The 24,298-nt window shown below is 32.6% G+C and overlaps 2 protein-coding genes across 3 annotated transcripts in view; one reads left to right on the forward strand and one right to left on the reverse strand.

The window, feature by feature from the left end:
• LOC139518748 (uncharacterized) lies at positions 1-24,224 on the reverse strand. The gene is made up of 5 exons (XM_071310306.1): positions 24,143-24,224; positions 12,215-12,854; positions 11,476-11,631; positions 3,805-3,871; positions 1-2,054 (listed from the first exon to the last, which is right to left on the reverse strand). The coding sequence occupies exons 2-4, from the start codon at positions 12,842-12,844 to the stop codon at positions 3,827-3,829; spliced, it is 831 nt and encodes a 276-aa protein (XP_071166407.1). The 5' UTR covers positions 12,845-12,854; positions 24,143-24,224; the 3' UTR covers positions 1-2,054; positions 3,805-3,826.
• The window catches only part of LOC139518746 (uncharacterized), a 19,912-nt gene continuing 19,290 nt past the window's right edge, over positions 23,677-24,298 (forward strand). The window contains exon 1 of one of the 2 annotated variants that reach the window (XM_071310304.1): positions 23,677-23,859. The gene's annotated coding sequence lies outside the window, so the exon portion shown is untranslated. The remainder of the gene's footprint in view (positions 23,860-24,298) is intronic. The other variant, XM_071310303.1, reaches the window with a different exon arrangement.

Below are 24,298 nucleotides of genomic sequence, written 5' to 3' on the forward strand. Positions count from 1 at the left end.
TGTTATTTAATTTTTGAATCCTAGCATCAGAATTCATTAAACACTGTCATTGAGTTATCATCAGTAACGATCAGTTTCCGTTGTACAGAGGTATAACGTATCTCATCACTCCACTCCAGTGATTTCATTCCCTTTGTAGTTACTTTTTTATACTTCTTTCCTTCATATGATGCATGCAGTACTGAATCAGATCTATCCTCACATATATACTCCCATCTTGTAGTATGGTCATACCACATGGCTTTGATGGTAACTTTATTTTGAACCTCTTGTTAGTAGAGAGACTGAATGGTGCAGGTAATACTTTATTTTCAAAGTCTACATAATGTAACAACATAAAGGGGCACTAGCTACGAGATATTATATAAAATCTAAAGAATGATTTATTTTGTTCAATCATTAATGAAAGTAAAATAGTAAAACAACAATTTGCTTTTATCAGCTTAAATGGTTCAATTTTGTCAAATTAGGCTAATAAACCTTGATAAAGAATTATCCACTTGCAAGTAAATAATTCGACCTCATGAAATTCGTTTTCATGTGAACTCCAATTTATCCCGTAGAAAGGGATAGAATAACGCATGCATTGTCCGTGTACGGTTATTTAAAGGAAAAGAATGTCAACATTGAAAGTGAAACTAAGGTAAATAATTTGATTGACTAATTCGATCCACAAAATATCTTTCTTATAAAGGTAAAAACGACGATAAACATAAATTTTTGATTTATAAAACAAAATTTAACAGACCTATAAAAATCCAATTGCACGAGTTACTTAATCTATTTATATCGGTGTTTATGTTTACATCACTTATATGGTCATAGAAGGTCAGCTCGATAGTTAATTAGATGGCGTCTTGGCTGAAATTCTTACGAAACGAAGCTACATCTTATTGAGACCACCTCCTGTAAATTGTTTATCTAATACTTTTGATAGTTTGGAAAAATGTTTTACATTTTTATAAATACAATCTGAGAATTTGAGTCAAATCGGTGAACATTAATTTGGCAGCTAGTGCCCCTTTAAAGTCGATTTTATGTTCTCTTTAATTACGGTTTTCTTTTGCCGTTTCATTTACTTTTTCTTACAAACCATCAGTTCTTTATCTACATATTGTATATTGAACAATGTAAATAAGTTTTCAATAATGATTTTGTTTGAATGCCTTTAAGAAAATTAAACTCATTCTAATTGGTATACTACTGTTGCCTTAAATTAGGCGGGTAATTTTAGATTTATTTTAATTCTTGTATAAATCAGCACTCCTTAAACAAAGTAAATGAGACTCCATTTGCAATTATCAGTTTCTTTTGTATTTGATTATAGTTTATTCCATGAATCAACCTCAGTGATGTCAGCCCTTCTGTAGTAACTTGTTTATACTTCCTTCCATCAGATGACACATGCTGTACTGATTTATCCAGACATATCGCATACACACTACCATCTTGTAGTATCGTTGTAATACAAGGCTTTGATGGTAACTTCACTTTAGAAATCTTGTTATTAGAGTGACTGTAATGGTACAGGTAATGACTATCATCTGTGCAAAATATGCCATCACCAGAACCACACAGTGTGACAGGATTACAATCACCAGTATCAATGGTCTTCTCCAAATTCTCTGTCTGAGGATCTATGATCAACAATCTTCCCGTACAGCCTACTACTAACTTGTTGTCAATAGTTGTGATGCCAACGCATTCTGTAGATAACTGAATTGATTTCACTTTCTGTTTATTGTGTATGTCCCATATGTCTATAATGCTACAGTGAAATAGAGTAACAGCTACAGTAGAGTTGTTTACCACAGTAATATCCCATGGTCGACCCTGTAGTTGTATTGTACTAACATATGAATAATCCGTATTATAAATCGTCATTGCTGAATTTTCCATTTGTATATTAACCACATACCCATCATCTATTATAACAGCCTTGTGTAATCCAAAACCTCCACTGGTAAATACTGCAGGAAATTGATGAATTTGATAGAAGATATCTTGTCCTAGTTTGTATGATATTCTTTCTTGATCTATATTCGGGATGTTTTCTATATAAAAGAAAATGTTTAAACAGTATATAAGAAAGGGAACTTCTTTAATTAACTAGGATACATATATGGTATTTTGAAATATTTGTGACTAAACTAAAGGTGTTGCTGTTTACCTTTACCTATCGTTTAATCAGATTGTAAAATTGAGGCATTTGAGTTGACAAGTTGGTATTGTTAGAAATAAGAATACTAGTATCTTGATGCTACATGTACCTGTACTGTTCCTTTCCAACCTAACTCAACCTTACAGCATGGTTTTTTTCAAGAAGTTTGTTTTCAAATGGAGTAATTCTACTATAAGATTGATCGGGAAGAAAATATTATTGGTTTCATTGCTTTTTGATTCGAGCGTCACTGATGAGTCTTTTGTAGACGAAACGCGCGTCTGGCGTAACTATAAAATTTTATTCCTGTTATCTATGATGAGTTTATTCAAATCCCGAATAAAAATCATTTTTAAATTTGACCCGACATACTAAATCAGTAAAATATTTTCTTAACACATGTATAAAACCAAAAATAGCTACTCAGTTATTTTCAGTTTCAATTTTCAGACTGTTATCTTATGCAATTGGGATTTATTTTATTTTAAATCACTTCTTAATGCCATTGCTTCTGAAAATGTGAATTGTTTTCTACCTTGGAGTATCTATATATATATTAGGATTTTACTGTGTTCACTCAAGGGAATTCACTTTTATAAGATTAATGTAATCTGAATTATTGTAAAAAAAATCACATCTTGAAAGCAAGTAGGATAAATAAGCTTATGCATCCAACTTGTTTCTGTGGCTTTTAGTGTGATAAAAAAATGATCATTACATATTTGATCTAATATGAAGATGATCCACCTGTTTAAATGGGAATTATATCATAGTAAATGAAATAAAATGTGGCTATAGTCAAATCTAATGATCAATTGAAAAATATTCAAAAAAAAATCATAAAGTGACATTATTGAATGTGCTATTAAAAATAATTTTCATAGAATGCTGGATCTTATTTGTTAAATTGGGACATATATTATGCGAAATGAAATATAAAACTACGTACTGTTGATATAGTGAAATCAAATGATATCGGTGGCACATCTTTAGCCACAAAGTGAGTTCCTATGGGAAATTGCATTGTCTATATTTAATGAAGTGCAACCTGCAGCTAGCTTTGAAATGTCTTAGGGATCATATATTTGTCAACTCTTACAATACAAACAGGTCTATTCAAATGTCTCAATTGTGTTGACAATTTTACAATCTGGTTAAACAATAGGTAAAGGTAAGTAGCAACACCTATTGTCGAGTCACATTAAAAAAAGGAAATTTGAATGAATGAATAGAACTAACTGTAACCTTATTTATTACTCACATTTGAAAAAAAAGGAATTTATACCACAGGTAAATCATTTGTATAATTTAGATTCATTTACAGTTGTAACCAACCGAACTTGTAAGATTAGATTTTGATGATTCTGATTTTTTTAGATGTACTTCGAACAATTTTTTTTTAAATAAACCCTGTTTCTCCATATTATTGATATTTTAATAAACAGTATGACTTTTCCTCGTCTGAAATTGTGTAAACCTCAAAGAATAATGTAAAAGCATCAAATCAATGTATTTAATTTATTTCATGTCATTTAATCATATCATTAAATAAAAATTAAAATAACAAAAAAACCGAACTGCGTGGAAAAGTCAAAACGGAAAGTCCCTAATCAAATGTCAATATCAAAAGAGACAACACTCACTGTGAACATCAGCATTTTCGCTTTAGCATGTACAAGTAACTCCTTTTTCAGCATAGTATAGTAATTTCTGAAAATTAAATGACAAAAATAAATGTATTAGGCATAACAATTGCATTGTAATCTAAAGGCAACTCAAATATTTAATAATTATAAATGTTATATTTAAAAGCAGTGCCTAAATAGATATAAGAAGATGTGGTATGAGTGCCAATGAGACATCTCTACATCCAAATAACAATTTATAAAAGTAAACCTTTATAGGTCAAGGTACGGCCTTCAACACGGAACCTTGTCTCCCACCAAACAGCAAGCTATAAAGGGCCCCAAAAATTAGTAAAGTAAAACATAAATGCCTTTATTTTGTTTTAATGTGAGGGGTGAACATGTCACCATTGAAATCCCGAAAAGTGGAATTCTTGTGAAGTACAGATTCAAACGTTGTTTATGTACGCGTTTTAAAAATTGACGATAACGTTGCATTTTGAATTATGAGTAGTCAACCAATTTAACAATCCGTGTGAAAGAGTTTGGCCTAATTTCTAGGGGTATTTTAATCTTTAGTTGCTGTTGTCTAATTGGAAATTATACCACATCTTCTTTTTTATATTTAAGATCGTTTTAGTAAATTGAGAAAAAAAAAGTAAAATCAAAAAAATACTCCGAGGAAAATTCAATCGGAAAGTCCACATGGCAAAATCAAATGACAAAACACATCAAACGAAATTAGATAAAATTCTGCGAATACTCATGAATGATCTTAGATAATTCACGTCATGGAAAAACATCACGTCATACTTATGAACACTTTCAAGTTGAAGATTTACTCCGTTAAGTGTACTGCTTCAAGTTCTGATAATATCTAATTTAAAATGAGGTGCTTGAGAAAGGGGTTATTTTATTTTAGATTCTGTTGCATTAATGGATTTTAGAAAGTGAGTATGGTGCTTAAAGTTAATAGTATTACATGTCAACTGTGCACTGATGGAAAATAGAAGAAATTTAAAAAGAAATTGTTAATTAAGAACGGTGAATGCTTGGCTTAAGAATAAGAAATAGTCAACACATTTTGTTCTATTAGTTCTTGATGTGTAATCCTGGGCGCTTAATCACAAACATTTTTATAAATAGTCCAAAGGACTGTTATTTAGTTTGTGAGTTAAAATTTTAAATAATATTGAATAATTAGGGCCTTGCATCGAGGATGCAGGAGCCTGTATGGTTTTCAATTTTTCCGTATGTCTGCCTGTACATTTGTCAATAATTAGTGATAGCGCAAAAAATCCAAAAGTATAGGTAGCAGGCCAATTAATTTTAATGTTATGAATAATATGTAGATGTGAATATCATATTTTGTTGAAATTCACGTCACTAATACATAGACATATCATTTGAAAAGGATGAGATTCATAAGTCCTTCATGGCTTCAATGAACATTACAAATCGGAGGACTTACCTTATTTGTATTGGATACCTAAGCTTCATAAAATTCCGTACAAACAACGGTACATTGCCGGCTCATCTGCATGTTCCCCTACAGAATTGTCCATTAGATTGATTAAAATTCTGTCTGCAGTGAAAGACGGACTTCAGAAATACTGTGAAACTGTTTACTCGCGTGGTGGTATTAACCATATGTAGGTTCTTAAAAATTCAAAAGAATTTCTAGATAATTTTAAATCTCTGTCTTTTTCTGAAATAAGTTCTATCAAAGCTTTTGTTTTTTCAACCCTGTATACACCTTTCCCCATGTGAAATTGAAAAAATCGCTTGAAAAAAATAATCTACAACGCTTTTTAACATAAAAGTGGTAGCATACGCTATAAATTTATTACTTTGGGATATCTTGAGGCAAATTTTGTTAAAAGTGAACAAAAGGTTGAAACATGCTACACAGAAAAACAAGTGATCAGTATGCTGGAGTTTCTTATCGACAACATATTTGTTGAATTTGGAGGTAGACTTTTTCAACAAATTGTCGGCATTCCTATGAGAACGAACTATGCGCCTCTCCTTGCCTACCATTACAGTTTCCCGTTTTCAATTTAATATGCCCGTCAAAGATGGGAGGTATTATGTTGTATAACGAATTAGCCGAAATTCAGAGACACTTACTTATGCAACCCTTATTGTTAACGTAACTTATTGTAACGTCATATCATTATTACGTCTTTGTATGCATAACGTCTGCATGCAGTATAGTAAGCAGTTTGAAATATATTCACGTCTTTCTATAATTTACACAACAAGCGAAGTACTACCACTAAACATAAACATTGTGTTTTATTATTTTTCTGTTTGTCTTTTTTTTAGACAAGGTGTTGTCAGTTTATTTTTGTTCTATAAGTTTGAATGTCCCTCTGTTATCTTTCTTCCCTCTTGTATGGTATACCAAAGTATGGTTGTTAGTCCGAGTCCTTCAACACTACGTACAACAACTCAAATCTGATATGAATAGTTATCATGCAATGTAAATTGACACAACATTAGGTTTAATGTGTAATCTTTGGATGGGTTTAAAAAAAAAATGGAAATAAGAAATTCTGAGTCAAATTATAATGAATATTCCTTTTTTAAAACAGGTAAAATGCTGAATTTGTACAGAATTGACATTATTATACAATTTACAATCGCTAAACTTTCCATATTTGTTGAAACTGATGAAAATAATAAGCTATTCCAAAGTTTTGAAACCGTCGGATAAATAAATGATTTTTTAGAATTGTCATGCACCAGCTTTAGTATGCTTGGATAAAATTACTACACACTTGACACTTGTTGTTATCGATTTACATGCTCTTTTGAAAATTTTCGGATATGTTATTCCGGATCTAGAGCTTTGTACGTTAAACAAAAAATAGGCGAAAGTTACCAAAGTAAAAAAGAAACCAAAGACCTACAAACAAACAACGGTATACAACAAAAAACATAGAAAACACAAACCCCACCATCGCAAGTTCTCCCAAATAATAAGACCATTCTGCTACATATATATGTCACCTGTTAGGTTGCTCCTGTTATTAGATATTCCGGCGATAAGTCTAATTATGTAGGTCACATTCAGCACCATATATATACACCTAAGGGTATCCTCATGCATGTTTTCTTTTCTACAGAGCCATCTTATTCTTCCGATGCAATGCATGCTTAATATCACATTTTATTTTTGTAACAATTTAACTACCCACAATAAGCATGAACTAGTGAACACAGTTTTGCCCTTTTTGAACGAAGAATTATAATTATCGTACCATGATGATCATCTCCTTTTACCCGTTGAGGTTTTTTTTATATCACAAGTATACTTAGGTACTTACATGAAAATACGAATATTTTGTTATTTTGTGTCTTTTGTAGAACACACATCTGACGTACCCAGTTATAAGCTTGGTAACTTCGGTGATTTTTTGTTGTTGTCAATGAACATGCAGATAGAATTCAAAATAAATTTGTGGGGAAGAAATATCAAGCACAAACAAAAAGGGGGACGATAAGTATTTAAGATGATGTTTATTTTGATAAATACTGTAACATTCATTGAACTTGATATATATTACTGTTGATCTAAAAACCATTAGAAAATCATACAGTTTATACTGTATTAACCAATGGTACTGAAAAGTATTTTTTTTATGACATTAGTTTTACATGTATTGAAATGTATACATCCCCACATTTTCCGCTTTATTGCATTCACTTTGTTTTCCCATCTGCCTGTCTGTTAATCCAGCAAATGTGTTTGTCTCACTTTTCTGAGAAAGTTTTCTGATACTCAGTTTTTCAATATGCTGAATGAATTTTTTTTTTTTATAAATGCTAATTTGCATAATAATTTCATATTTGGTAATTAGCCTAATAGTAAAATTACGTAAAGATGCTATAAATTTGTAATATAACCTAAATTCTGTGAAGATTTAAGTGATTCTGAAATGTATAGGGTGGATGATAGTCTGAGTATATAGTCCAGTATTGACCTTTAAATGCCGGTCATGACCCTTTCAGGATTCTCCATCAAAACCATGGAGGAAACTACTAGTATGACCAAGTAATTGAAGGTTGCAGTCTAATTAATAAAGGGAAAATAAATCTGCCCCTCAATTATGATAAAGTTGCTTTGAAGCGATTGGGGAAATTATTGGATCCCTGTTTCTGTCAATGGTAAAATACACCTATTAGTTGTGTGTTTTTTTTTATAGACATTAAAATATATTGAAGAATAAGAAAGTGTTTTCATACTTATCATAACCGTGTCATATTACAGGCTACTATTAGCTTTATATGACAGCGAGTGTTAGATAGTGCAGGTCTATAAAAAAAAATCAATAAAGGACATTTGACTCTTATTTATTAACATTTTAATTGTATAAAATGTACGTAATTTGATATCGAAGAAAAAATTGATGCATAAATCTGATCAATTTTGTGGTAAGCTGTATATACAGTTTGGATAAAACAATCCAAGTTTTGTACTTTAAAGTTAAAGTTTGTCTGTAATGTGCAGTTTTATATCAGACCGTCAACTAAAAAGCAGCTAAATTTTATCATTCTTGTCAAAATAGTCAATATTTAGAGAGAATGTTCCATTTTCTAAATATATAAAAAGTTTGTTTTTTGCACAACTTGATGATGTGACACTTTCATTCATTCAATATTAAAATTAGGAAAAGTATGTCAAATTATAGCATACATATTGTTTCTACAGTATCAAACATAAATTCTATTATACTTTAAAATAGTCCAATACCCTCTTTTATTAGGTTTTCATGCAACATCGAATACTGCCATTGAACATGTTTGCATTTTTTTAGTACTCTTCACATATCTTTGCCTAACTTTTCCTTTTCTTGGCTTGAAGTTGAAGAGAAATAGAGATTTAAACCATTGCATACATATATCAAAGATATCTCAATTTACATATATTTGCATATCTCTGAAGTTAAAGCTAGGTTTTGGGGCTTGTGATACAGAGAAAATTCTTTGGTTAATGGGTTAAAATTATCAAGAGACTTCTTTGATCAAAATCAAATTTTGGCTGAAACTATTCTCTTTTGGTGTGAAGAAGTGGCCTCTTGTTTTTAGCAATAACATGTAAGAAAGTCTTCAACATAAACAAACGGATTTAATTGAAGATTTCTTACAGTAATTACCAGATTTTTTTTTCTTTTTGAGATGATCATCAGGGGTGTTGTCTGTTGAAAAAACACGTCTCCGAACGTAACAAATATGTTGTCAATCAAGAAATCAAGCATCTTGATAATGTCAGTTTCAGAGAATTTTTTGTTTGAATCAGAGTGATTCTTTAAAAAGTAGGATGTATCCCTTCCTAAGACAAGATACCTGTATCTTCGTTGGCCATTATTTTTGATGAAACAAAGCAATACCAACTCTTTCAATTTGTTTGGAATGTGGAATACTTGTATAAAGTGTAGAAAAGTCAAATGTTTCAATACTATTTCAAGATGAAAGAGAGTTAGATTGTATGTACTCTAAAAGATCTTTGGAATTTTTAAGTATCCACATCTGATTCACGCCACCTCTAGAATAGGCAGTTTCACAATAACTTTGAAGCCCGTCTTTGATTGCTGATAAAATAGATGTTAATAATTTAAAAAGAGGTTTCGTGGAGCACTTGGAAGACCCAGCAATATACCGTTGTTTGTAAGGACACTTATGCAGTTTAGGTATCCAATACAGTGATGGAAGATCCAGTTCATCATCATTGGTTGAAATTTCAAAGGAACTTAGAACAGACCTATGATTATCCAGGATTTCCTCTTTGGGAAGTGTCGTGAGGGTATATGTTGGTTTTCCAATTGAATTGTCAATACCTAAATCATTTATCAAGCAGTTAATATAATGAGTTTTACACACAAAAACAATGTTGTTTGGGGCTTTATCTGCGGGGACAACAACATATTTGTCATGAAGGTATGATAATTGTTAAGAATAGGATCCAATTTACAGGATATCAGTCCATTACCCATGAACGAAAGTCGATCAAAAAATGTACCATTTTTGAAATGGGATATTGTACCGAGATGAAATTTACATAAAGAAGATTAAAATTGTAGTACTAGTATATATTAAGGGTATTCATCAAAGTTTCAAATTCTGTTAGAATTAATGTGATTCTGAAAAGTATGGGGTGGATGATTGTCTGAGAAAATGGTCCATATTTTATTTTTAATTTTAACCAGGGAGTTCATAAAATTTCCCTATTAATACTTAAAACAGTTTGAACTCTTAAATGCCGCCTATGTCCCTTCAATAATTCCCCATTAAAATCATGGAGAGGGCTAATCGTATGACAAATTAATTGACACTTTACAGTCTTATATAGGGAACACAATTTCTGTCCCTCAATTATGATTAAATGGCATTGAATTAACGAAGGAAATGATTGGGTCCCCTTTCTATGTGGATCTCCATGTTTTTAGTTTCATATTTTCTTATAAATAAAAAAAAAAATTTAGCTGAATACTAAAGTCGATAGATATCAAAGGTACAAGGCTTATAATTTGATTCGCCAGACGCGCAATTAGTCTTCATAAGACTCATAATTGACACTCATATCAAAACATTTAGAACGCAAAAACAAGCACAAAGTTCAACTTTGTTTCACTTTCCTATATTTATGTGGATTTGCTATTGAGGAAACTAGAAGTGGTTTGATAGACAGAAAAAAATAAAAAATTATATAATGCATTGTTAACGGAGCTTTATACCGAGTTATTTGTTTTTATTTGTAAAATAAACATCTTATTACTTGCCAGACTTATTATTAGATAGAAGCTGGAAATACAATGATTTTTTTTAACCTTTTTATCTTTCCCCAATCAACGTGTAGGTATAGCTGTAAACAGGCAAAACTGATTTTTACCGCCAAAATATTTTGATCTTTGTTCAATGTGTTTATTGACCGTGTCTGGCTAAGTTTAAAACTTGCTGCGTACAGTATGATGATGTCAGGCGGGAAAAAAGTGTACGTTGAATTGCACACCTGCGTATTAAAGGCAACAGTAGTATACCGCTGTTCGAAATTCATAAATCGATTTAGGAAAAAACTAATCCCGGTTACAAAATAAAATTGAGGGAAACACATCAAATATAAGAGGAGAACAACGACATAACAGAAACACAACACTAAAATGCAACAGACACAGAAACGAACTATTATATATATAACAATGGCCATTTTCCTGACTTGGTACAGGACATTTTAAGAAAAAAACTGTGGATTGAACCTGGTTTTGTGGCATGCCAAACCTCCCGCTTTTATAGCAATGTTCAATATAACATTAAAATAACATCATTTTATGACGGGACTACAATACAAATAAATAGGAGAACATACAGGACAGAGAATCACACAAATAATAGACGAAAATGTGTCAAAAGGACAGCAATCTGACCAGAGACCAGACACTAGCACAAGGCCCAAATTGGGTCTTCTACACAGCGATAAAATCCCGCACCCTAAGTCGTAATTCACCTGGCTTCAGAACAAAAGAATAACTGTTTATACATGAACTAAAGATTGAATTGTTTATGAAGCACTTAGTTCAATTCAGCTATTTGAGTCTCTGATTTAACTTTTTGCAATGGCAGAAAAGATTAAAACAATCTATTGTCAGGTAAATGAATTATTTGAGTTAGTTTGACATAAAAACTTACATTCATTGATGTCTGTATTCCTTGTAAGGTTGTGTTTACTCCCTGGAACGATCCATGCATATTCCATCCTATTCCTTGTAAAGACATATTAAGACCATGAACTGTTGTGCTTAATGTTTGAAATGTAGAATTCAGCTCTTGAACTGTTAGTGCAATCTAATAACAAGAAGTTTGTAGAAGATATTTTAGAATGAAAGAGTAGTGAAAAATTATTCAGCGCAACATGTATTGTAATTGAACCTTTGACCAATGAAGAAATATCATTTGTATAGCTTTTCAGAGGGATGGTTAATCAACATTGTGTTTGTCTGTTTTGAAGTAGACATCATTGGAGTCTCATTTTCCTAATAAGAATTCTTATTTATACAGATGAATCTTGATGTGTTGAACTCACTTAATGTTAAAATCTTGCACATATAGAATTCAATAAAATAAAGATGACTGATAAGCATTATCACAATTTTATAATTAAATGTTCCCTCAAAGAAAACAAACAGCACTTCACTCGCAATGCTCTTCAACTCTATAACTACTTTGCATCCCCACTATTTATTTTAGGAGTCAATGTTTAGGAATTTATATAGACTTAGCATAGAACCTACAACAATGTATGTCTAATACATTGAATAAAAAACTTTGAATTATTGACCGACTTATGACTGAGAAAGTTTTCTTAGTTAATAACATGTGACAAATTCATGTTTATATCGTTATTTATATCTTAATAACATTGTTGTACCTGATCCATTTGCTTGTGAACATCCAAAAGGTCAATGAAGTATTTAGTGCAAAGTGGTTCGTCCATTGGTCTCTTCTTTATTCTGACCAGATCATCTTGTCTGCTCGGATCAAGTTGTAAGACAAAGTTTGTAAGATGTGGCCACAATGCATCATATTCAGGTTTTGTTATGCCACATTTTGTGTTGTGGCTTAAGTAGTCATTCTTGTACTGCCTGAGCATTTTGATTGCTTGTTGTTCGGCTGGTCCCAGAGTGCAGCAGTTAAGAAGAATAAGGCCTGCCAGGGTGATGTCGAGATCCTCCAGTTGGACTGATTTAGCTGTATATTTACAATGACAGTAATGTTGACCTGGTCCTGGGTTTTCTGTATACAACACATCCCATTGGCAGTAGTTGATTGGAAGGGTTGGATTACTTCTACAGTTACCATTGTCTTTACAGCATGTCATGTATCTGTGTCTTAAATGGAATAGGGTATGAACCACTGGCTGACTATTAAGATAATCTTTAAAGCATGCTACTCCATGGTTAGTGTAATTGTTCTCCAGCTTTTTTCTTAACACTGGCGTAACAACTTCTAGTATAGCAGACCCAATAACAAAGAAACGTCTTCGGTCTTCTCTGTCCATAGTTCTAAAACTACATACAATTTCAATATAAAATTCTATAACAACAGAAGTACAAATAGCTTGGTCTATTTATGAGCTTAAGTTATATATACCATTACTATCGAGATATAATTTGATTAAAAAGAGCAGAAACCAGCCTAAGGTCACAAATGGATCCAACACCCGAAGTCGTGTTTCACTTGGAATGTTTTAGTTTAGTAACAATTGATGCTATTCGAGTAAACACCGAACATATAAATGACTTAAATTAAAAAAAAAACAACAATACTACAAGATTTACAAAGGCCAGAGGCTCGTGACTTGAGATAGTCACAAAAATGGGGCCTGGTTTAACATGTCGATAACCATTTGCTGCATATCTTCCATCAGGTCAATTATATCCGAACACAACATGATTTATGAACGCAAAGTCCTTATATAAATTGCCTTGCAAACATCAGAAATTGAGGTGAGAGGTTTACATGATTACACCTATCCATTGATTTACAGATTATATTATAAAGTACTCATTGACCAGAAATTCACATTTGTTAATTTGCAAATATTGTCCTTGTGTCGTTTGTTCTTTTAATTTTGCTTAATTATTTTATAATTGGTGAGAGTTTATATTGTATAGGAATATCTTAGAAGAAGTATGCTGTTGGGTTTATACCTCTCTGACACAGTACCCTGTTTCAATTTTCTATTCTAGCATACTGTGGATTCATTATTATTCGTTGGATACTAAATTTATTGAAAAAGGCATGACCTAACATAATATTTTTAAGTTGTAAGTAAACATGACACAATACTGTCTTTGTTATGTAATTATCACTCCGGTTTACAGGAATAACTGATAATCAAGGGAATAACACACTTCATACGAGTAAAGTGAAATACATCATCACATGTGCTTTTATCCAATAATTTGACCCCTGGTCATTAGAAATCACATGCGAATAAACAGACAAACATATACATGCATTAAGAAAATCATGAATTATTATTTCTAATGCACACTAGCAAATCACAAGATATTGTCTTTTGTCAGTGAAAAAGGGGGAGGGTCTAACCTTTTGAAAACAATAATGCTGCACCTATTCAACTATTAAGCTAGTTAGCTACTATTCATTGCGTCTAATATAAAAGGTTTAAATGAAGGTTGATAAGCCACAATGGAGAAGCATTTTTCTTTCTTTGTGATAAAACTTTCAAGAATTTGATTTTTGCTCTCTCAATATTTTCTAATTTCAGTTCCAGACATATCATTACTCTTTAGCCTGAGATGGCAAACTAGAGGTTTTAAAAGTCCTGAATAACTGGTAAGCATTTTGTTTTATTATGCAAGCTCTAAATTGTTTTTTTTATGGTATTTATGTTATTGAGATAACAGTCGGTATGTTAAAAATATGCTGACATGAAAACTGTTGCTATTGTCTTGAGATTATTTAAAAATGCTTAGTTACTGATCTTTTCAACTGCATATTTCGAGTTAAACCTTGCAGCAACTGTTCCTCATGTAACACTGAAAACTATAACTAGCATTATTTTGATCTGTCGTTATCTAATGACGCCATAATACGTGTGATGTCACAATGTTTCTTTTAAAACCTCATGTGGATTTCTCACTGATAAAAGATTTTCACTGAAATACATGTAAAAAACATTTTTTCTCAAAAAGAATTATGTGGAAGGACAAGTTTTGTAAATATGCCCTTCATTGCACTCTAATTATATTAGTACGGTGACCAGACCCAATATTTTTAAGATTTAAACGTCAAAAATACTATATGGCTATATTATATATCATTGGATTCGGAAAAATGAGTACTATTGAAATATCGATGTCGTCAAAAAGAAATGTGGTAACAAGTTTTGCATAAAATAAGGTCAAAGATCAAATTCTATCTTTATTTGTTTTCTTCCATACTTTCAAAATTTGAAAATATATACAACAATTTATGTTGAATTTCAGATACAGACATTTTTTTCAAATCAATTAACAATGAATTATCTCGAAAATGTATTTTTGTTTTGAATAAATCGATTTATTTTTGAAATAGGCGTTTTTCAACATTTGTTCGGTTATACAAGATCAACACATATTCTGTTACACTAGTTACCTTGCCGGCTGACATTCAACCTCATCAATAAATTCATAAAGATTATTCTATCTTGAATGCGTATTTTGCATACGCTCTTTAATGTAATTCAGTAAAACTTAAAAGCACTCAATACCTCAAGAATCCAATCAAAGAGATCCACACAACAGAATTATGCCAAGAGTATCTTCTAGTTCATCTGTCAAGGAACATGATTTGAATTTTCTACATAATTCTGATCCTTTACATGTAAGGTTTTGTTGTGAACAAATACATGACGTTTTTACATGGAGATTTTCCCTTCTTTGAAAACACAAGATCCTACAAGAATTCTGCTAACATATGCCCTTTTAAATACACGGGGTGTAATGAATCATTTAACTCCCGACAACCGTACTCTAAAGGTGACCGGATAGGGGTTTAGCAATGTGTAATGTGGTCTTTAGTTTGAAACGAAGTACGTACAACATGCTGTTTTAGTGCCATCTCACAGGTAGGTAACCGGACTAAACTAACATCTTAACTGATGACAAGCTTGAATAATTATCATGATGATGATGGAATGGTTTTAAAGAGATTTTTCTGAAAAGCTTTGAAATTATATGTCATGCCCAAACAAGGGCTTCATCTTTTTCAATATAACCGAAACTCTAAAAAAAAAAACCATTGAAATAGTCGTGCGTGTCCTTCGAAGTCTTGTAGACAGTTGGTATACCTACTCAAAACAGAGACGAAGTTGTGTCGCATCCGGTAAATAAACTCATCATAGGTACCAGGACTAAATTTTGCATATACGCCAGACGAGCGATTCGTCTACAAAAGAATCATTAGTGACGCTCGAATTCAAAAATGTTGAAAAGGCCAAATAAAGTACGAAGTTGAAGAGCATTGAGGACCAAAATTGCATGTACAGCAGGCAATAGTTTACAATTTTTTGCGGAAAGACAGACACAAAGTTAGTGAATGTTTCCCATCTGCACCAACATCTCGCTTGTATGTGTCATTTATTTATAGTACTGTAGTGAACACACAGAACAATCACATTTGTATTAGAGGTTCGTATGATTGTTCTTTCGCTCTTTCACATTTCCCTAAACTTCGTGTCAAAGTTTAAGGCATTGAGCATCGGCCTCCTCTTGAGTGCTAAACAAGTTAAGACGGCCATTAACAGTGATGGTATAAATAACTTTGACAATTTTGGAATTTACAATATTTGGCTATGTAAAGCTCACATCAGGTGGAATCATAGCGGATTTATCAAAGTTTTCCAGTCAGGAATACTTCCCCCCTCAATAGTCTGATACACTTTGGTGGAAGCTGTAGTCTTTGTGCGGCGTTCCCTTTCGGCAGACTTTATAGAGTTGTTCATGTCGTAGAGGTAAACAAAATTCTGCTACTATGTGCGCTATAGAATGCAAGGTTACCGAATGTTTGACCTTTCTTAACATCAATACATTGAACCAATACCATATCATCTCTGATGTAAGTTGTGAGTATTGGTACAAAGGAAGGAAGGGAAAGTGCACAAGAGACTTCAGATTCTAATTGCTTCACCAAATCCGACTTGCATGATTTTCTCATGATGCCGTCATCTTGAAAAAGGGAAATTGGAATGGGACCTACAGGCTGCGACAGCACATTTTCTATGGTAACATCATCTCCACAATTTGTCAATATCAGTGCACGTCTAAATACAAGTTATGGATTTATATGACACGAAAGTATTTCCGCATTTATATTCAAGGTTTGTTTTTGTGGTCATGTTTTCAAATGTGTTTAGTTTTGACTTTGATATTGTACTATAAAAACTCCTTGAATGATCTAAAGAAAGAGCACTAGTGATAAAATGTTAAGAAATGTTCAAGCCTACCTCGACAGCTGTAAGCAAAGAACCACAAATATCACTTGTAGCATGCATTCCAGAAGAGATATTGACAAGACATGGAGGATGGGATTTCACACCAAAGGGATCAGTCATGGTTCATTCAGATGGTTCACAATGGCAATACCATGTTCGTCATCTCTTTTCATTGCTGTTGGTTTCGTTTTCTCTTGTGAATTTGCATAATTTGCAGCAATTCCAGCCCTTTTCAGCATTACACGACTAAGGGATTCAAGGAAATGTCTAGTAAGGGTCCATCTAACAAGCGCGGACTTTTGATTTGTTATGCCTATAGTGCCACATGTTTCCCTTGAGGCTTTTATAATGGTCTTTTCTGTTGCCATGTCGTTCCATGTACTGTTAATATGTCCAGTAGTCTGTCTTATAGCAAAGTAGCCATCTATAAAAGGTGATCGAATATTCTCAGAAAGTTGAAGCATATCGAGTATGTAAACTGGCATCGACCTTCAGTAATTGGTACTGTTGGTTACAAAAACATAAGGTTACATTTGAGATGTCTCTAGTAAGTGACCAATTTCCCTCTCGTTCTGCTCTTACATGTGACAGCAAATGCCTACTGCTTCATGGAACATATCCCAGTATTTGAATGTAAGTGATACAGCACATTCCCATTGCGTATATGTATCTATAAGAGGCTGTATATGAACTTCGGATAGCTCCGTCATATGAGCGTAAAGACTTGTGTCTGGCTTGGTGAGCTGAAATAATGCTTCTGAGATAAAAACGAATTTGATATTATTAATAAATAAAGATACAAATGTATGAAATATCATATAAATATTAATTATTTAACATTTTGGGTTAAAAAGCATAATGAAATTGAATGAAAACGTTCTCCCTTAAATGCAAGGTATTCGTAGTGTTAATCTTTTACACATGTTACATAAACTCTTTAATAACGGATTAATTTTGCTAAACTTTAATTGAAATCGTTAAAATAGGTGTAACAACAATGCATATAATAACAGAAATCATATCACGGATGTTATTTTACAATGTAGACCTCAAAACTTTTCTATGTCGATTTTTCGTTTAAGTCAACTTACGTACTCCAAAGCCAATTTCACAAAAATTGCACCGTACGATTTTTTGACGACAAGTCAAAATGTTGAATTTAAGCTTTGAACTACCAATACTGTGATTTATAGCCATATAGTCCGAATGACAATTAAACACCTTAAATAAGTGAATTTTCCTTACTCGGTCACCGTACTAATAACGATGAGGATTTTAATAAAAATATTTGGAAAAATCAGAACTATGGATTTCAATATGGGACAATATCCCTGATGCGCGTCGCAAAGAGGAACTCAAAAGTCACGTGTACATGAAAAATCTCTGTGTAGTGATATTGGACATGTTTCTATTGTTTACAAAAGACTTATCTTAACCATTTGTAGTGATTAGGACAGTAGAGGAACATAGAATAAATGTGTAAAAACTATGGAGCTATTAAATGTGTTCTAAGTATTAAATTTTAAAGAAATTATTTTGTTAAAAAGGAGCATCACGAAAGGATGTTCGGGGTATGCTAATTTACGGAAAAAGTAATCCGTCTTCGTATCCCGAAAATTTAACCACATATGTGAAAATGTCACAGCTTCGAAACGAGCTATCATACATATCCAAGTTTACGATATGGACTGAGATACAGGAAAAACGTTACCATTACCGCCTATGTAAAAACAATTAAAGATATTGACCCAGTTCAACCACGAAAGTAAAAGTTCGACGAATAACACATTTTCTTAATGCTGATATGCAGACTCCGCGAATTGAATATCCATGAACATTTAGGTTTTCCTTCATCCACGAAAAGTGGTACCCACGAAAATATGTGAATCCACAGTATGTAACTAATCAACAAAAGAGGGACGAAAGATACCAAAGGCACAGTCAAACTCATAAACGACAACCACTGAATTAGAAGTTCCTTAATTGGGACAGGCACATACATAACGAGTGTTTATTCTATTCGTAGGAATATGTAGGATATGCCATTGTCTTCTCCACCAAGAGTTTCGTCTGCCTCTTCAGATTTTTTGGCTACAAGTATTCTTTTCAGAGTCGGGTCATTTCGCAACAGCATTGACTTTTTTCGAAGAACCATACTAACACTAGCAAATCTGGTGATAGTAAGTTCTCTGGTTTCGGAAGTGCCTCTTGTCGAGAGACATGCAAATCTATGGACTTTGAGATTCATGGATCTTCCTTAAGGATGCCGACTCTTTTCTGTGAGATCTTTCTCAGACGTCATATGTTAAGCCGGAGAATATTCTGAGGTGTCTTACTTTTGATCTTGAGAAAGCTGAACGCTGTTTGTTGGCAGCTGAGGCTGAAGCAGGGTAAGTGATGTGGTGTTTCCTTGGTTAAATTCATTTGCACTGGTAATGATCTTTAATAACTTCAGACAAGTGGGTACTTTCGATTTTACGGAGGGGATTGGAACGTCAGTTTTTGGAACAGCCTCCTCTTTCTCCTGTTCCAATCAATCTGTTAGAAGGGTGTGTTGGAGATGGTAAATCCTCCTTTTCATCTAAGGTTTTATTCTCGACTGTTCTTGGTTCCCACGAAGAACGGGAATATGAGACTGGTACTAGATATTAATGTTCTCAATCAGTATCTTGGTATCCATCATTTCAAAACGGAAACCGACAAGTCAATCAGGTCGACTATTTATTCAGCAATTTGGACGACCTCTCTTGATTTAATGCACGCTCCCAAGTTTCGTCATTTCCTGAGACTGGTTTGTGCAATTTCTGAGTCTTGCCTTAGCTAAGCGGCTGATAAGACCTAAAATACACTTCTCATTGATTCTTCTTTTCTAGCTAAGAATTATTTACCTGATAAAGATTCTAGGTTGATAACTACTCCTGATTTCCTGTTTCTGCATACAATCTGGTATTGGGTACTGCGAGGACGTTGCTCTTGTATCTAGTCTCGTCAGCAAAATTAAAACCTACTGGTTCTTCTTCATTTCTAATAAAATAGGAATATCTGAATTTCTGCTAAAACCATTTTTATCACAATTTTCAAAACTGTCATGTTGACTTAGAAGTCTGCTTTATCTGCATTTAAGCTAGACATCAATTTAAAGCTTATAAATTCAGAGTCTTAGCCTATTCTTGGAACATTTGTAATTCCTCATCCCTGTCAGAAATCTAGTAAGCTGGCTTTGTGTGGTCAGTTGTCCTTTCATTACTTCTAATTACGCTCTATGCAACTTCATTGTGTCAATTCTTTATGATTGTTTTTCCTCCTCCTAGTGTCGGGGGTTCAGCGCTTTGTTAAATTATGTTATCTAAACTTATAAAGGTGAGGTATCTAATGTAATACAATTGTAAGAGTTACAATTTTGTTTCGTAAATAAAATATTTACCTTAAAAAATCAGAGGTCTCGCCCCTCCCCTTCATCTATCTTAGTGTCTGGCAATTCAAGGAACATAGATTAATGGCGCACATGCTTAAGTGGGAGAAGTTGTCACGGGGGTTTGCTTCTTTTTTATTGCTGGTTGCCGGTTGAATAATGCAGTGGACTGATATCTAAATTTATGAATGTGTGTATTTTATGTAGACGAAACGCGCGTCTGGCATTTCAATTATAATCTTGGTACATTTGATAACTATTTACACCACTGGGTCGATGCCGCTACTGGTTGACGTTTCATCCCCACGGGTATCACCAGCCCAGTAGTCAGCACTTCGGTGTTGACATGAATATCAATTATATATATAAAAAAAGAAGATGTGGTATGATTGTCAATGAGACAACTCTACACAAGACACCAACATGACACAGAAATTAACAACTATAGGTCACCGTACGGCCTTCAACAATGAGTAAAGCCCATAACGCATAGACAGCTATAAAAGGCCCCGAAATTACAATGTAAAACAATTCAAACGGGAAAACTAAAGGACTAATTTATGTTTAAAAAATGAACGAAAAAACAAACATGTAACACATAAACAAACGACAAACAGTGAATTACAAGCTCATGACTTTGGACAGGCACATACAGACAGATGTGGCGGGGTTAAACATGTTAACGAACTATAAAAATCACTTGAAAAAGGCTTAACTCGTCAGATGGATAAACATACAAGTGGACGTGGACGGGTACTTGTATATCCCAACAACAAAAAGACACTAGGTACAGATCTGAGAGTACTCGCAGTTAACTGACAGCTAGTTCGAAGCCTTTAACAACTAATAAAAAATCATGCATCTAAATGGTCATTTTTAAAAAATTCCTGTTACAAAACTTTGATTTTTTCGAAAAACTAAGGATATTCTTATCCCCGGCATAGATTACCTTAGCCGTATTTGGCACAACTTTTTTGGAATTTTGGGTCCCAAATGCTCTTCAACGTTGGACTTGTTTGGCTTTATAACTATTTTGATCTGAACATCACTGGTGAGTCTTATGTAGACGAAACGCGCGTCTGGCGTATTGAATTATAATCCTGGTACCTTTATTCCTTGTTATAACACATATGTATATACAAAGTAATAAATTCTGTTAACACCTTCATTGATTTGACCATTGACAGAATCCTTCATCTCTAATTTTGACATGATCAAATGCAACTTCCGGGTGGCAACGGAGAACAAAAGAAAACACACAAATCAACTACTGTAGTATTAAAATGATTTTTATTTGCATATAACATTACAATAAGGTACAAATGTTTATGTAAAACATAACAACAATCAAGTGTATGCTACGCAGAGTATCTCATTTCACAATATGCAGATGATACTTCTCTTATACTTGATTGATCACCTGAATCTTTGGCTACATCTCTCCGTACTCTAGATAAATATGCAAATTTATCAGGTCTTAATATAAATTTAGACAAGACCGATGTTGTTTGGATTGGGAGGAAATAGATTAGCAAAGAAACTATATGTGTGAAGTGGGGATTTGAGTGGGTTTCCAGCATATTGACACTTCTTGGGTTACATTTCTCAGTGGATCTGAATGAAAATGAAAATTTAAATTATGATCGCAGGATGAAAGAAATCGAAAATATTATAAAAACTTGGACAAACCAAATACTCTCACCAATGGAAAAATAACAGTGATAAAAACTGATTGAAAACTACATAAAAGGTTTAAAAAAATTAACCTGGATAAGAAGAATTAATAAACATATTCAAAACTAGTGAAACTTTTACTCTTTTCTGAAAATTTGAATATTTTGGAAATGCAATTTCTTGGCTCCTATAAAAACCTGAATAATTCATTTTGGAAAGAAGAAGTTAATGCTTCAAAATATACCAAATAACTCTTTAACACATGCTATTTATGGTTTGTGTAAAGATTGGACAAAAGAAGGTGTTTTGCTGATTTTAAAATGACTTGTTAGACGAAGGTGGAAATCTTATGACTTTTGATCACTTTAAAAATGTATATAATATCAATACTAATTTTACATATCAAGGCCTAATTTCTCCATTAAAAAAAGTATTTAAAAGAATGAAACATATGTCCCAAGGACTTAGAGAGAAAAACGGTCCAGTTTTGCCCTCAAATGTGAAGTTTGTTTTAAATCCCAGAGAGGTTCAAAAGACATGTACAATATTCTAAATGAAAAAAAAGTCAAATCCTAAATATAAATGTGAACAAAAATGGTCATCGTTTCTCAATACAAACTTTAATTGGAAAAAAATCCATGTATTGTTCTTTAATTTTACCAAGAAATCAAAATTCAGTGGTTTCAATACAGAATAATACATCGAATTTAAAGCACGAATGGAAATCTCTCTAAAATAAAGATTTAAGATACAAATAAGTGTAATTTTGGGTGTGGACGGATCGAAACAATTAAACATATATGCTGGACTTGTCAAAATTATGGGAAGACCTTAACTCCTGGATATTGACAGAAATAGAATTTACTTTTATTTAGAATTCTTACAAAACAGATAAAAATTACATAAGAAACTTATTAATTCTGTTAACAAAATTCTACATTTATAGAAGCAAATTATCAAGCTGTGTCTATCAAATATATTATATATCTTCTGTTTATTGTATATAACTATTGTGCATAAATGCTTGTATAACTTATTATTATATTCATCTGCAAAAGAAATGCATTATTCAAAAAAAAATTATGCAATGCAAATATTTTCCTTAAATTGTTTATTGTCCTCAAAACCAGTCCAAAGAACAATGTATCCATGCATAAAATTATACGTACCCCCCTTTTCACACATCATTCCCTTGGTAAAAACCCACTTAATTTGTAATCCTAAAGAGGGTATGGTAAATGTGATGTAAAGTTCGATTTAACCTCTTGTTTTTTTTTTTACTTGGAGGTCAATAATAAATGTAAAATAAATACAATTCAGAGTTAATGTTAAGGTTCATCATAACCTTTTGGCTAACATGGCCGTATTTACACCACAAATTTTACTCTGCGTACAGACATACCTGTTTTAAGGCATGGCAGGACCTAGATAATTAAATTGTAAATGCTTTTTTGATTCAGAAAATTATAAACTTTTCTGGATTTTGCTATTATTTTTTTTATTCCTGCAGAAGGTGCAAAAATAAACTAAGTTGGAAAAACATTTGGGAAGTTCCACTCATATAATCGATGTTGTGAGAAGTATTGAATTAAATGGACAATAGACACCAGGGTTGAGTTCAATATCGTAACAGCTACGTAGTGCTACGTAGATTTTGACTATTGAATGTGTAGCTATAGACTTAGACCGAATAATCTATCTCTTGTGTGGGTACATTTGTAATTTCATATTTTCTTTTTTAAATAGCCAAATGATGAAAAGAAAATATGAAATGACAAATGTACCCACACAAGAGACAGATTATTCGGTCTACCATAGACTAGTTGTTACATAGATATTGATAGCAGCTACGTAGCCGCTACTCAACCCTGTTAATAAGCAATAGTTGATTTAAACAGTGTAACTGAGTGGACCGTATCAAATGAAACTGGTGTTTTTGTTTATTTTGATATCATCTACAGACTGGTAAAAAATGCACATCAAAATCCAGGTAAGTTATTAATTTTCCGAAAGATAGACTTCACATAACTTTTATATATCTAGGTCCTCCATGCCTTGAAACTTTTTATATGCATCAATGTGTCTGTACTCATAGTAGATTTTTGGGTGTAAAAACGGCCATATTTTTCAATTCCTTCAGATGAACCGTTTCACTTTTAGTTTTGTTATGTACACATGAATCATATTATACATTTAATGAACAGTCATCTATCTACATGGATGCATACTATTTATATCGAAGTTATGTTTTTGTTATCATTTTTCTTATTTACCTTTTACATTGGTTTTAGATATTCTTTTCTTTCACTTTCTAATTTAAGAAAATGGCTATCTGTTATAATGGAATTCCCCTTTGTTATTTTAGTGCACACATCAGATAATATTCGTTGAAAGGGAATTAACTCAAATTCTTTACTTAAATACAAAGT

Source organism: Mytilus edulis, chromosome 4, assembly GCF_963676685.1.
Source record: "Mytilus edulis chromosome 4, xbMytEdul2.2, whole genome shotgun sequence".
Classification (NCBI taxonomy): Eukaryota; Metazoa; Mollusca; class Bivalvia; order Mytilida; family Mytilidae; genus Mytilus; species Mytilus edulis.

What these genes read in the sequence shown, in the direction of transcription:
- LOC139518748 (XM_071310306.1), bottom strand. Translation starts at nt 12,844, where the DNA reads ATGGACAGAGAAGACCGAAGACGTTTCTTTGTTATTGGGTCTGCTATA. An exon ending in TTCACAAGCAAATGGATCAG is followed by an intron (nt 11,632 to 12,214) that starts GTACAACAATGT and finishes TCTTGTTATTAG; the next exon opens with ATTGCACTAACAGTTCAAGA. An exon ending in GAATACAGACATCAATGAAT is followed by an intron (nt 3,872 to 11,475) that starts GTAAGTTTTTAT and finishes TTTAATTTTCAG; the next exon opens with AAATTACTATACTATGCTGA.